Below are 15,933 nucleotides of genomic sequence, written 5' to 3' on the forward strand. Positions count from 1 at the left end.
GTAGATTTTTTTAAATCTTAGTTTGTTAAAGAGATGACTGGTACAGCAAAAAGATTGGGGTTAACTTTCCTCTCATCTGTTTTGGGATCGTGACCACAGAAAGGGGCTTCTCTCAGCCTGGGTATTACCTACATTTTTTTGAATGATAATTGACTGGTGGTGCGAAATGGAATATAGGCAAGTACAGGACACCATGGGGACAGTAGAGAGAGGAAATCAGAAGTTGGGGGAGTCAAGGACGGCCTTTTTGCCTGTTAACAATGTGAAGGCAGGACCCAGAGCAGGTGGCTTTGGGGTGCTGTGGGGAGAGACCAGGCCAGTCTTCTGTGCTTGAGGACTGAGGAAAAATCAGATAGCAGTCCAAAGAGGGCCTAGGAACAGGTAGAGCAGTTACTCCCAGAAAAGTCTCCACTTGGTCTGCCCTTCTCAGTCCTGGAAGAAAGTGCTCACATCCTCACGACACTGGAAGGTAAATATGAGGAGAGTTGCATGAAAGTAAACAGGGTTTTAAAACGGATCTGGGAAAGCGAAAGCAGAGTCTGAATGTATGCACACAAAGTCAGTAGCTTGGGAGGTAGAGGGGTATGTGTGTGTGTGTGTGTGTGTGTGTGGTGGTGTGTGTGTTCTTCTACTGAGGAGACAGAGGAGAGCTTTGTGTGGCCGGCCCTAAGCACTGGCTTCCTATCTCTCGGGTGTGCTGCGCGCCAGTGCCGGGAACATGCAGGGGCTTCTCCTTGGAACTCTCCTCTGTTCTGCTCTGTCACAGGTAAGGTCTCAATCGCTACCTTTCTCTTCAGGAGTCTTTAGCAGTTCTGATTTCTTCAGGCTGAAGCTAAAAAAGGAAGATGGGGGATGAAGAGGGATAAATTCCTTGTGGAAATACTTCATGAGCAATAGGGAGCCATTTTCTTTTCCAAGTAAAGCTCTATTTTAGTTTATTAGCATAATGAAAGAAGTGTAGAAACATTTCTCCCTTTCAGGTAATGACTTTTAATACTACCTTTGATATGTTTGAACAAACCCCAAACATTACTTCTATATATATATATTTTTTTTAATTGGAATATAATATATGTATTTGGGAAGTGGCAGCTCTGCCTGGGATGCTAGAGCAAACAGTGACTCTGCGTGTGGGCTGCAGACTGGGGCTCAGCTTTTCGTAGTCCTGGGCAAAATGTGCAAAGGGTCAATGGAAAAAATGATTTTGACAACTTCCTTCAGCTAAAGCTTGTCTTTCTTGGAAAGGAGCATTTTGGAATAAGCATTTACTTTTTACAAACATATTACTTTGTCTTTTCTCAACCCATATTTTTTTCTTTTCATGAAAGGGCATCAGTCCATGAACAGTTTGAAATATTTCAAGCAACAAACCAAAGGGAAGTTTAAGTTAATATGAGCACTTTATTGTCACTTCATTTTTTAATAAGGAGATTAAAACAGGATGACTTATTTATGGACTTATATGTATGGTAGAGGTTATTGCTTGCACAGATGGTGGAGTTTCTGAAAACTTCTGGTGATTTAGAAAACATGGGTATATTTGTGAGTTAACAGTTGTTGGGGGCAGTGGAAAATAAATGTTTAGTAGAAAAAGGATTGAAATTTCCTATATTATAAAGGGAGCAATTTTGGATTTTAAAAGGATCATAACAAAATGTCAGTAGTAAGGTTCATTTCCACCAATATGTGATGGGGCAGGGGAAGTGAGAAGGGGCTATTTGTCTCCTATTCCACCAAACTTGAGAAAAGGCCTGTCGTTACTATGGATGGAGAGCTATTCCATGTTCCTAAACAGAACGAGACCAACATAGAGAGGAGTCCAAAATGAAAAACAAAACAAACACAAAAAGGTGTGACACATAGAGCAACAATATATTTTTTAAACTTTAACATTATGAATTTCTAAAAGGTCTAATAATATTTGCCATTTTTTTTAAACATCTGCTATGTGCCTCATACTGTGGCAGGCACTAGAGTCATTACTTTAATTCTCAAAATAATCTTTCAAGGTAAATATTAGTAATCCCATTTTACAGGAGAGGACTGAGGTCCAAAGGTCAAATGAATGTCAGAAAGTTATTCATCCTCACAGAGCTATCCTTATGCTCAGCTCTATTTGTCTAAACCCTATTCTTTCTATGTGCTGTTCTGATAATACTTATTTTGAAAACAATCAAAATATGTGTGAAAAGAGAAAAATACATATAATTCTTTATATTTTCCCATATATTTGCCATTTCTAGGACTCTTCATTTCTTGGTAATTTTCCTTTCAGAATTAAGATTTTCCTTTATTACTTCCTGTGTATTAAAATTTCTCTATTTCACCTATTTACCCTTTTGGTAGAAGTAATTTCTCTCATTCTCTTTTTCCAATTCCCCCTCTTCTTCTTCTTCTTCTTCTTTTAAGTTTAATTCTTTCAGAGGAATTTTAGGGTCTAAAAATTGAGAGAAAGATACAGAGATTTCCCACACATGCATCTCCCTCCCCATTATCAGTATTCTCCACCAAAGTGGTACATCAGTTACAACTAGTGAACCTACACTGACATCACAATCACCTGAAGTCTATAGTTGACTTGAGGGTTCATTCCTGGTGTTACACATTCTATGGATTTGGACAAATGTATAATGACAAGCATCCGCCATAATGGTATCATACAAAATATATTCACTGTCCTAAAATTCCTTTATTTCACCTATTCCTAATTCCTCTATTTCACCTTTTCCCCAAGCCCTGGGAATCACTGATCTTCTCACTGTCTCCATAGTTTTGCCCTTGCCACAATATCATATAGTTGGATGCACACTTTTCAGATTGTCTTCTTTCACTTACTAATATGCATTTAAGTTTCCTTCCTGCCTTTTCATGGTTGATAGTTCGTTTCTTTTTAGTGCTGATTGATATTCCATTGTCTGGATTACCACTGTTTATCCATTTCCCTTCTGAAGGACATCTTGGTCCCCTTCTGAGGAGAAGTCAGGTTTCATTCTTATTGGTACTCTTGTGGATGCAATGCTTCCCTTTCTCAGCCTGCTTTCAAGATTTTCTCTTTATCCTTGGTTTTTAACAGTGTTGACTTTTGACCTCAGAAATTATATAGAAATACTTCAAGAGAAGAAAGGTAAACAGGTGTCCCTGACTAGGACTAGGACTAGGACTTTCATGAGGAAAATTATGGGGACTAGGACTTTCATGAGGAAAATTATGAAGGAAGAAAACTTACATGGTGAGTCTGATAAGCTGCAAGTATAGGCGAGTGTTCCAAAGGTAAGCCTGGACAGGCAGCATAACCAGCAGAGAGAGCTTGAGATATCACACTCAGAAGTTTGACTGTATACTGTAGACAGTAAAGAGAGGAGCAGTAAATCAGACTTGTCTTTTCAGGAGATCCCTCCTGTGGTGATACGGTGCATTTGTTCAAAAGCCATTCTTGAGGAAGATCAGTACTTAGCAGCAGTGCAAATGGGAAAGTGACTAGTTCTATGGATATGAGAACAATAAGTTTAGTCACTGAGAGGTTATGGGTGGTCAGGAAGATTACCTAGATGATTCTTAATTGCCTAATTCCAAACTTTAGAGAATCTGCAGTGTAAGGATGGGTGGGAAAGATGGAATTAGGTCATTCCAAGGAGAGCTGTGAGCCAGGAACGGTGAATGAAGACCAAATATGTATGATGAATATATATCTTGGTCATCTGAATGAATCAGGAAATTGTGGCCCATTACTGAATGACCAAAATATTATGTCTTATCACAGTATAATACCCTTTGATCATCATCTCCTCTTTCCCATCACTCCTAGTAACCCTCCTCAGGCCCTAGCAACCACCATTCTTCTTTCTGCCTCTATGAGTTTGACTATTTTAGTGATTCCACAGGTGAGATCACACAGAATTTATTTTTCTGTGCTGCAAATGGCAGGATTTCCTTTTAGAAAGACTGAATAATATTGCCTTATTAAATATGGCACGTATGCATGACATATTTAAAAAAATTATCCATTGATAGGTATTTAGGGTATTTCAGTATCTTGGCTATTGCTAATAATGCTGCAGTGAACATGGGAATGCAGGTCTTTCTTTGGGATCCTGATTTCAATTCCTTTGGATAAATAACCAGAAGTGAAATTGCTGGATCATATGATAGTTTTATTTTTAATTTTTTGAGCAACTGTTTTCCATAGTGGCTGATCAATTTACATTCCCATCCAGAGTGTACCAGGGTTCTCTTTTCTCCCTTTACCAACACTTGTTGTCTTTGCTTTTTCCTTAAATCATTTTAACAGGTATGAGATGCTATCTCACTATGGTTTTGATTTGCATTTCCCTGATACTTAGTGGTGTTGAGCACATTTTTCACGTGGCTGTCTTCTCTGGAGAAATGTTTATTCAAGTTCTTGGCCTGATTTTTGGTCATTCAGTTGTATAAATTCCTGGTTTAGTTTGGAAGTTGACCTCTTGGTATATACATGGCTTATAAATATTTTCTCCTATTCCATATTGACTTTTCACTTTTTTCCCTTCGATGTGCAGCTTTTTAGCTTAATGTAATTCCACTTATTTTTGCTTTATTATTATTTTTTAAAGTCCACTCTGGGTGCTGAATGGAGAATATAGAGGACAAAGGGAAACAAATATATTATTATAATCATCTAGGTAAAAAATGATGGCTCAAATCACTGTGGTAGCAGTGGGGGTATTAAGACATTATCAGACTAGGTGTATTTTAAAGCTATAAGCAACAGAACTTACTGATAGGATTAGCTATAAAATGCGAGGGAAGAGTCAATGATGACCTGACCCCTAAGGCATTTTGGAAAAATAAAAACAGCATTTGCTCGCATAGAAGAGCAGGAGTGGAGGGGAAAATTGGGAGTTTGCTTTTGTTCATACTACAGTTGCTATGAAATACCTAAGTGGAGATCAGTTAAATAGGAGTTTGAGTCTGGGTTCAGAAGAGAGATTTGGGTGGGAGATATGAGGTATACTGAAAATATGAGATACTCCAGAGATAAAAAGCTTGAGAAGAAACCAGTCAAGGAAACTGAGAAGGAACAGTCAGTGAGAATGGAGGACTAAGGAGGGATGTCTTGGAAGACTGAGCAAAGGAAAGTTTAAGGAGACTGATCATGTCAAATGTAGACAGACATTGTTGTTATTGCTATGACCACCACAATATATTCTTTCAATTTGTGGGGATCTTCTATACCTATATAAACCCTGAATTTATGTTGGAGGAACCATTTCTAACATGACCTTTATTATCACATGAAGTTCTGCTGCAGGGCACAGGGCACTGGGCTGTTAGACACGGCACCTGGAGGAAGGCTCGAAGTGTCAGAAGTACATCATCGTAAACAGTTTTGTCACTGGCCCTGTCAATGCCCTCGTCGGAAGCCCAGTTGCCCTCCTGGGGTGAGCATGGTGAGGGATGGCTGTGGGTGCTGCAAAAGCTGTGCCAAGCAATCAGGGGATATCTGCAATGAAGCTGACCTCTGCGATCCACACAAAGGGCTGTATTGTGACTACTCAGCAGACCAGCCTCGGTACGAGACAGGAGTGTGTGCATGTAAGTGTCTTCATCTGGATCTGCTGGAAAAGGCTGAGTTTAGACAGGGATTGCTCCTCCTTCCCCCCCACCCCCTGCCCACCCCAATTGTTAATTTGGAATAATCAGTCTAGTTTGGCTAAACATGAGGGGAATTTAGTTTTCACACATCAGTGGGAGTGGCTCCATCATATTAGATATCATGTGAAATTAGCAGATGTTTACACACACTCAGAAACCTGTTACTTTTATTGCATTGAAGTAATCTATCAGTTCTTTTCAGGTATTTACTTTTAAGGATAAAAATAGGTGAAATTATATAAATGTACTGATTTCTTAAAATGCCTTGAAATGACAACTTTGTTAATACTAACTAAAGTCACAGAATTCAGATCTCTCTGTAACTAAAAAAAAAAAAAAAAAAATCTTGCTTAAAATGTAAGGCTATGTAAGTAGTATTCAGGTATAATGCTTTCGTCTCAGTCTGATCATATAACATCCTGATGATAATTCTGGGGACCAAGTTATTTGGGATAAAATAAAATTTCTGAAGGAAGGTAAATACTTGTATCAGCAGGACAGTTTGGACTCTCCATAAAATTCTAGGTGGGGCAGGGGGGCCTCCCTGGTGGCGCAAGGGGTTAAGCACCACACTATGAAGCAATCCACAGCCTTGGCAGCATGAGTTCGATCCCCAGGTGGCCAAGGAGCAGCAGACCTCTCCCGACTCACCCGCTGCTCCCCTCAGCAGTGTATTTCAGTCTGCCTGTTCTGTTCCCCACTCTGTCTCTGGTGAATCCTCTCACCCCTCACATCTCTGGCCTGTATGCCAGCTCTTGTATGCATAAATAAGTAAATCTTTTTTTAATAGCTTTTTTTATAAAAGATTTATTTATTTATCCATACAAGCACTGGATACAGTCAGAAGCAAGGGTGAGAGAACTCACCAGAGCCAGAGTGGGGAGCAGAACAGGCAGAATGACGAAGTACACTGCTGAGGGGAGCAGCAGGTGGCAGGAGAGGTCTGTGCGCCATGTGGGACCCTCGCCGGCAGCCAGGGATCGAACTGGTGCTGCAGAGGCTGGGGGCAGCTTCGCAACCCAGTGCTCAACAACTGCGCCACCAGGGAGGCCCAAATAAGTAAATCTTTAAAAAAAAAAAAAAAATCTTACTGGGAAGGTAAACTATTATGTTTGGTTGTGGGCATGGAAATAGAAGCTGTTCAAGTCTTATAGGCTGAACTCCATGTCAGCACTATCAAGAATGGCTTTGATGAAGTTGTTTAACCTTTCTGAGCTCAGTTACATCATATATACTTCCTATCTTAAAAAGTTGTTAGGAAAATCAAGTGTAATCATGACACAAAACTCAAAACACCTCATATGACATATGACATGTGATAGACTCTTGATATTATTTATAAAAATTCATCAGGGAAAACACAACTTATTGGACTCTTGTGTACAGGATACCCCACTCCTGAAATTATTTCATTAACCTAAAAAAAAAACACTGAGTGAACAAACATCCACTATCGAACCAGGTACTATGGTGAGTAGCTGAGGACACAACAGAGAATAAAGATATAGTCCCCACCCTTACTGAGTCAAAGTTTATTATGCTAGGCAGCTCTTTTACAATTTTACATACAATGTAGTAAGTATTTTAACAAAGCACAGCTATGAGGAGGCAGGGATGGAGGGGGTGTGATCTATAACAGGGGTTACAAACTATGTCCCAGGGATCCAATCCAGCTCATACTCTGTTTTTTTAAATCACTTTTACTGGAAAACAGACACACCCATTAGTTCCAGACAGTCTGTGGCTGCTGCACAATAGCAGAGTCCAGTAGCTACAACAATGACCAAATGGTCTGTAAAAGTTAAGACAGCCACCATTTAACCTTTTCACTGAAAATTTATTGATCCATGATCTAAAACAAAGGTTCTTAAACTCTTTGGTCTGAAGACCCCTTTAGCCTTAGAAATTAATGAGGACCTAAACAGCTTTAGTTACATGAGTAACCTCTACTAGCATTTACCAGATTAGAAATTTGAAAATATTTACTAATTCTTTAAAGAAACCCATTGCAATTAATAAGGAGCAATATTTTTTATGAAAATACCTTATTTTCATAAAAAGAAAAATTTAGTGAGAAGAGTATAATTATTATTTCATTCTGTTAAGCTAATGTCTAACTTCACCAAAGATAAATAGACTCTCCTATCTTCTTCTTTGGAAAATGTCAGTTTGGAAAAATGAGTTACAGAGATGTTCCAATTGTTGATTTTTATTTGTACAATTTAAAGTTACATGAATACCAATCTCATAAGAAAAGTCTGCGTACTGGATCTTTGTAAAGATCTCAGTGGCAGACAGAAGTTTTCCAAAATTCTGATGTTTGCTTGAAAGCTTGAATTCTATCATGGGAAATAAATATTGTCAGTTGTTTTCCTCGAAGTGACAGGCTCACTTTGTTGATTGGTAACACAATGACTGATAAATACCCATATCTGAATAACCATGGTTTATTTGTCAGTCATTTCTTCAAGTAAAATTTCCACTAAAAAAGTGCCTTGTATGATGGGACAAGTGTAACAATAGCATAGGTGCTTCCCTTCAGCGAACTATTGTACTTTGGTACAATATGTAGAGGAATGCTCTCTGTATACCTCCATATTTTGTCACACAGAATATTAAAGAGACATGTATTTGATGATTTCATTTGTTTAAATCATAAAGACTTTTTATTTGTCACCATTAAAAATTTGAATTTTAAACAGATTTTTGGACTGTTGACTCATATCTAACAGCTTGTCCAACTTTAACACATATCTCATTCCCAGTAGCTTTTCCAGAACTGTCACCTTCATCATGACGCTCCATGCATTTTCCCAATTTCAACTTGGACTTCTTTAGTATTTTTCTTTTCAAAGAAAGATGTAATGGAGCAAATAAACAGATTGGCAAGACTTTTCTACATATTTCCCAAAGCAGTCTGAAATTCGTTTATTGACCACCTCTCTCAAATCATTCTTCTGCTCCTCTCAGGTCATGATTTCCATTATCTTCTGGATTTGGCAGGCCTTTTGGTGCTGAGCATTAGAGGTCTTCCAAGTCTGATTGCTGCATTTTTTAGTAAAGCCAAAGTAGAATAGATGAAGCAACTAACTGGTGGTCTTGACATCACATGAATTTCAGTCATAGCCTGCCATTTTTTGACCATGGGCACATTTTGTCATGGGTAAGAGCCATGCCATGAAAGTTGGTGGGGCAGTTTTTACCCTGAACATCCTCAGTAATTAGCTTGAATTTTCTAAATGCATGTACATTCTTCTGCAGATCAGTAGGGCTCACTTCAAAAATATGACCCTTGGGGCCACAGATGTGATTTTGGTTTCATGAGTTCTCATGACTAGTATTTTCCCAATATTTATTATATTTAACAGTGCTGGTGCTTTCACATCATATCAATCTTAGAAGTTGGATCTACCTTCTTAGCTTTTTATTGGCCAGTTTTCATGAGGGCCTTACTTTTGCTGACCATCATGGTGCTGCTCAAAGAGCCCAAAGGGCAAGATTTTAAGATTTAATAAAAACTAATAATTTTACTGCTTCATGAAGGACATTCTTAAAAAAGCTAGCTTTAAAAAATGTATAATGACTAACCCAGACAACTGATTCATGCTAAGGGACCAGTAACAATTTTAGTCACTAATGCTTTGACCTTGAAGATTCTCTGAAAGGACCTCAGTTACTGCCAAGGTATCTATGGACCATATGCTGACAACTGCTGATCCAAAGATCAAGAAAACTCCTCAGAGGAAGTGAAAGTTTCCTCAATTCACTTAACAACAACAACAAATAATCAGTTACCTAACAGGACTGTAGTTAAACAAATAATGATTTCTTTAGTCATTCAAGTATCCTGACTTTCTAAGAATATATCCTAGGCTACTGTTGTCTCAGTCTTACCAAGCCATCCGTTAGATTTACAATCATGATCTCATTGATATCCTCACGGTGATTATTACCTTTACTACAAAATTACTTGGTTTTAATTCTGGAAGAGACCATTTAGGTCTGATAAACCCAAATGTCTCATTTCCACTTATTTACAGAGTTCTAAAAGGAGATCCGGATAGGGTCAAGAAATTGAGAATTATACTTCATAAAGAAGATAGCTATTTCCTCCAAGGCTTATCATTGGTCTAGATTGTTCTAATTATAACTTTTTGGAAATTTTGTGCTCTTCTCTCTTCAGATCTTGTAGCTGTGGGATGTGAGTTCAACAAAGTATATTATCATAATGGCGAAGTATTTCAGCCCAATCCCCTGTTCCGTTGCCTCTGTGTGAGTGGGGACATTGGATGCACTCCTCTGTTCCTACCAAAGCTTGCTGACAGTCACTGTTCTGGGGCCAAAGGTGGAAAGAAATCTGATCAATCAAACTGTGGCCTGGGAAAATCACAACAGCAGCTCTCAACAAGCTACAAAACAAGGCCAGGTGCTCATTAAGTAGAACCATTTTTTATATATGATTTTTCATGGTTTTTCTTTCATGTTCCTTTATACAACATTGGCACTAGGTACTTACTGATTGGTGGCCAATATGAAATGTAGTTGGAGTTTGCCCTATTCTAAGTATCTGAATAGGGAACTTTATTAATTTTAGACTATTCAGGTAAATTATTCTAGTTTTTGAAAGCTATGCAAAGGAAAACCCTTAAAATTTTAACTGCCCCTGCTTTCTCCCACTGAACCTCTTCTCAGGGAAACTGATTATATACTGTTCACATTTCCCTGGAAAGACTTTTATCTGTAATGTCAATTTTGGGCAAGAAATCTGAACCATCCTGTTCTGAAAACTCTAAAGGCAATATTTCTTACTAATCAAAAATATGTGAAGACATGTTTTGAATTTGCAAATATTATTCAAAAATAGAAAACTATGCATCCAAAGTAATCCTTTCATTCACTTTGAAGCTTAACAATCACCAAGCTCTGTCCAAATAAACACAAATACATACTCACAGGCATTTTAAGTAGGCTAGCCAGGTGTAGTCAGACATATGAAATGAAATTCTTTGCTACTAATCTTGAGCACCTGGCCACCTATAATTAGCATCAATTTATTCATGCATCTCCTATTCTGCTCTGCTCAAATTTAGCAATTTGTTTAAATGCTAGGGACATTAATTTGAAGAGTTTCCAACTCTTTAAATGCTTAGAAACAGGACTTGCAAAGACATCAGGAAATAAAGCATAGAAAAAAGGACTCAAAGGGGGCAATATTGCTCTTAGTAAGCTCTCTGCATTTTCATCCAGAAATCAAAAATGACTTTTTCTTGAAAGTTAGAGTTTAGTGAATAAAAGGTGCCATAGATTATTGAATGTTAATATATGCTATTATAAGTTCACTTACATTATGTGGGTATTTAGCACATATGTAAGTATGTTTTATCAGAGAAATGAGTTTTAGATATTTAAAAAACTAACTATGAGTTAGAAATATCCTCAGGGACTCTGAATTATGCTAGTGAATTTGAAAAAAATGTAATAGGTTATAGATAATTTGCATTTACCATACAGTTATTTAACTAATAGTGTGAATTGAATAATGTCCTAAAACTTCTGAAATTATACCCAATAGTTATTTTTTCAAAACATACAGGAGCAGTTGGCATTTATCACACATAGCTATTCAGCTAAAAGCTTGACATTACGAGTGATGGTTTTCTGCATTGGACCTGAGTGACTCTTAGACCCATGCAGGAACCTTCTAGTGAGAGATTATTTTAAATGAATAATTTTCAACAATTAAAGGCCTTTGGATCAAGTTCAGTTTGGTTTCATCAGTGGAGTTAGAGCAGTTTTAGTGGATTCACTTGGAACCTGGTAGGAAGAGGTGTCAGATGAACATTCTTAGTGGTTAGTGCTTGGCTACAAAAGATGAGAAAATCTCTCAAAGTGCTTTGAGTTACAGGCCTAGATAGGTTTCAGAGGAGGTTTATGTTCACTCTAATGTGTCTTCTTTGCTTAACTATGAAACTATACTACGGGCCCAAACATGAGTTTGGCTTTCAAAATTAAGCACAGTGACAAACATATACTTAATATTTATGACAGTAATTTATAAACTTAGTTAACTCCAGAAACCTGTGGTTGGAAAATAGTTTTTGCTTTGTCAGTATGAAGCATGCAATGACATATGGCCCATGCTTTTCTCAATGCTCAGCAAACACTAAATTTTTACATTATTTAAAAGCTGTTCTAGTTTTCTTGCTTTTTAATGAATGTTAAACAAATTTCTGAACTGCAGCTCTTGGCTTTGTGAAGTAATTTGTAATGCAATAATCTAACTTACCTTTATTTATTGCAGATGCGAGCCAGGCTTTTAATCTGCTTCCTGCATTGAGGTCTTTAAACTGTTGTCTACCTTCCAGGTATCTTCATGTTTCTGCTTCCTCTTCTCAGTTCTATGTGCAATTACAAAATCCTCCTGTGATAAAAGTGAAGACATAACAAAGTATTTTATCCAAAGATAGCACATAGTTCAAGATAACTGATATTTCTTACCAAGAAGGATCTTTTTTTTTGGGGGGGGTCTTTTAGTTTTAAATGGTTTTTTTTTAAGATTTATTTTTTTGTGCCTATAAGAGCTGGGGTACAGGCCAGAGGTCTGAGTGTGGTGGGGTGAGAGGGTTCACCTGAGATAGAGTGGGGAACAGAACAGGCAGATTGACTGAAATACACTGCTGAGGGGAGCAGCGGGTGAGTCAATAGAGATCAGCTGCGCCATGTGGGTTGCTCCCTGGCCAACCGGGGATCAAACTCATGTTGCAGAGGCTGTGGATTGCTTCATAGTGTGGTGCTTAACCCCTTGCGCCACCAGGAGGCCCTTAAGTTGTATTTTGAAGTAAGGTAGACAGAATTTTGTTATGTTCAACTGCGGGTTCAAATCACAACCTAATTCCCCAAACATTAATTTTGGTATGCTGGTTAACTTTAAAGAAATGCCTTTAGAAAATAAACCAATAGGTAGTTTGCTTAAAATGAACCAGGGCCTGATTCATTCTTGAACAGAACTAAAAGCTCCCAATGGCTTTACAAGGCTATGGGATGATGATTATGTTCTCCTTATAGTAGCATTACCCATCCCCTTTCCCTCCTATTCCTTTTAAATAGTAGGCACTGGAGGGGCTCCATCTATCCCTCTTCACCCTTCCATTCATAGAGTGATTCATCCATCCATCCATGTCATGTGTATGAGTGATATGAAATAGCTAGCCAAAGAAGAGGATACTACAGGTCTGATACCACAGGCAATTATAACAATTAAACTGAATGAATAAAATAAATTACGCATTTGTCATGGCATAGTATATGATTGTTTAGTTTAGTTCAGTATAATATAGAGAATTTCTTAAATGACTTGATTAAAGCAAGTTTAGGAAGAATGCCTGGTCTCATTGATAGTCTAATTCTCAAATATAACTTCCATATTTTATATATTTAACATATTATGAAATTTTACACTTAGATCACATTGTTCTGATTAATATCTTGAATTCCCTAATCCTACTAATGTCCACTTCAATGTCTTTTGGAAATAATAAGCATGAGGTAAGAAAGAGAGAAAAGGCAGATATCCATCAGAACGTAAGTTTAAATTTAGTACTAAGATATTGGTATAAGCAGAAAAAAGGCAACTCCATCTACAGTTTTTCAAAGATAAAGTATTTTGATTCATACGAAATTGTACTTCAACATTTGATTGAAAGATAACTTGGCAAGTAGGAAAAAGAGAATGAATTAGACCACAAGCTTTTCTGAGTTACAGAATATAAAGGTTTAGCTCTATTAGCTATTAACTTAAAAGGATTAAAAATCCTATCTACGTAAGTATATAAACATATGTACTTTCCTCCTTTATTTTAGCTTATAGGAATCTCCCACTTGTTTGGAAAAGAAAATGTCTTGTGCAAGCAACAAAGTGGACTCCTTGCTCCAGAACATGTGGCATGGGAATATCTAATAGGGTAACCAATGAAAATAGCAACTGTAAAATGAGAAAAGAGAAAAGACTGTGTTATATTCAACCTTGTGACAGTAATATATCAAAGACAGTAAAGGTAAAGTTTGATTAGATTTAACTTCATTATAATTCAATATGAAGAGACTTCTGAAGAGTGTGTGTATGTGTATATGTATTTTGAAGGTTTGGTTCTTATAAAATCACCTCATTATAACTATTAAACTATCTCAGAGGAAAACAGGTATTAATCTATCTGCATTTCATGGGGAAATTTTTACCAAAAGAGGTACTGATAATCTGTTGATTCTATATATTCTTAATAGCATGAGTCTTGATTAGCCTGACTTGTAGTACCCACTGCCCACCCCCCGCTTTTCCCCCATGTATATTTATTTTTAAAAGTAGATTCTTCTCAGATTTTAACTTTTTAAAAAAAATAATTTATGTAGTGGAATCAAAGCAATGGATAAAAGGTTTTGGTTGTCATGGTCACAAAAAACATATATCAGAGAAGTTTTGATCTTACATACAGCATCAACTTGGACAGGGAACTACACCAATTCCAAGATGCTGTGTTTATATAGTATACTTGCAAAAGGACTGATAAAATACTCTGATTGCTTGGTATAGAGCTGTTCCTGCTTCTAGAATTAGGCAAGACAAAACTGTCTTGAGTGATTTTCAGAAATGCTACAAAACCCTTTGCATCTCCAAGATATTTTCTGATCATTTTAGAAAGCTGACAATTTTAAAGGGATTAAGATTTTTTTTTTTATTTATCCATCCACTCAAAACTACCTGAGCCGTGTTAGGGAATTTGCTAAGTCTTAGGTAAACATTTAGTAAGACCTGGCCCTTGACATTAAACAAAAGCAGAGACATTTTGATTATGGAACTGAGCAAAGGGTAAACAGCAAAAATATTGATGAATGGTTCCTTTAAAATGTTGGAGCAAGAATAGGGTGGGCACACCTCTAGTGAGATGGGTTTTTAAAAGCAGAAAACAGAGTGCCTGGAAGTCACTAAGTAGCAACTATTAATGCTTTAGAAATAATAGCTGTGTTTGCGTTATAGTCTACATAGTATGGCTTTTTTTTTTAAGACTTATAATCAAGTTTAAAGAATGGCTTTTTTTATATTATATATCTTTTCAGATCCCCAAAGGAAAAACATGTCAACCTACTTTCCAACTCTTCAAAGCTGAAAAATTTGTCTTTTCTGGATGTTCAAGTACTCAGAGTTACAAACCTACTTTTTGTGGAATATGTCTGGATAACAGATGTTGTGTTCCTAATAAGTCTAGAATGATAACCATTCAATTTGATTGCCCAAATGAAGGGTCATTTAAATGGAAGATGCTGTGGATTACATCTTGTGTATGCCAGAGAAACTGCAGAGATCCAGGAGATTTATTTTCTGAGCTCCAGATTCTATAAACCAAGTGTCTGGGGAAAGTTAAGATTAGTCAATGAAGTCATTACATCTAAAAATTAGAATGGTTATAAAGTAATGGCAAATTTACCTTTTTGGCTTAAAAAAAGTATTAATGTCTAGCTATTCTTAGATGACTATATATAAGGCATTGGAAGCTTTAAAAAAAGGTTCTGTTTAAAATACAAAAAATTTGAAAACCTTAAAATTGAACTTACTTTAAAAATATCTTATAATTCTGAAAGATACTTGATTCCACCTATGCATTCCTTATAATATGGAAAAATTACAAAATTTATGAGAAAACATTTTATTCTATGAAATAATCTGGAACAGCTTGTTGAAAATGTATTAAAAGCACATTAAAATTTTTAAAACTATCTGCATTTTGACAATGTAGCATAGGCTCCTATCAGATGATAATCAATATAGGGTGAGCATCCTACTGGATTAATTCCTGAATGGGAATAAGAATAAACTGTAAATATACTTATAATTTCCATTGCCCTATCCTGAATATCAATTTAAGATTTCTTCTGGAAGGAGAAAATGGGACCTCTCTGGCCACTGATAACAACTATAATCTAAATTTTTTTATACCAATATTACAAAAAATTAAACTTCCAAGATATAAAAAACCAAGAGCAGTGCCCTTACTTTGAGAAAGAAAAAAAACTTAAAAATATAATGCTAAAGAAAGCACGTAACAGATTATTTTGGTTTGAAAATAAATTGTCCCTAAAAATTACTTCCTTAAATGATTACTCACCCTATAAATTTGAAATATACATTGTAATGAAAGATTAATAGTGTTAAAGACTAAAACTGGAGATTATAGTATCTGGAACACCTTCACTAGGTTTTTCTAGCCTTTTATTGCAAAGTTTGGAAGAATATAGCAAACTTAGTTAGTA

At 36.6% G+C, this 15,933-nt stretch overlaps 1 protein-coding gene, 1 long non-coding RNA gene and 1 pseudogene across 2 annotated transcripts; 1 reads left to right on the forward strand and 2 right to left on the reverse strand.

The window, feature by feature from the left end:
• Positions 1-617: 617 nt before the first annotated feature.
• On the reverse strand, positions 618-5,343 carry LOC129146500 (uncharacterized). Its single transcript, XR_008553315.1, has 4 exons — positions 5,320-5,343; positions 3,227-3,340; positions 2,336-2,437; positions 618-832 (listed from the first exon to the last, which is right to left on the reverse strand). It is a non-coding gene; the product is annotated as an uncharacterized LOC129146500 (long non-coding RNA).
• On the forward strand, positions 5,265-15,082 carry CCN6 (cellular communication network factor 6). The gene is made up of 4 exons (XM_037520255.1): positions 5,265-5,571; positions 9,815-10,057; positions 13,492-13,685; positions 14,743-15,082. Exons 1-4 carry the CDS (start codon positions 5,271-5,273, stop codon positions 15,022-15,024), a joined length of 1,020 nt encoding a protein of 339 aa, XP_037376152.1. The 5' UTR covers positions 5,265-5,270; the 3' UTR covers positions 15,025-15,082.
• LOC119252795 (40S ribosomal protein S3a-like) lies at positions 7,090-12,049 on the reverse strand (annotated as a pseudogene).
• Positions 15,083-15,933: the final 851 nt, after the last annotated feature.

Source organism: Talpa occidentalis, unplaced genomic scaffold (genome assembly GCF_014898055.3).
Source record: "Talpa occidentalis isolate TD23 unplaced genomic scaffold, MPIMG_talOcc4v2.1 talOcc4.2, whole genome shotgun sequence".
In the NCBI taxonomy this organism is placed as follows: domain Eukaryota; kingdom Metazoa; phylum Chordata; class Mammalia; order Eulipotyphla; family Talpidae; genus Talpa; species Talpa occidentalis.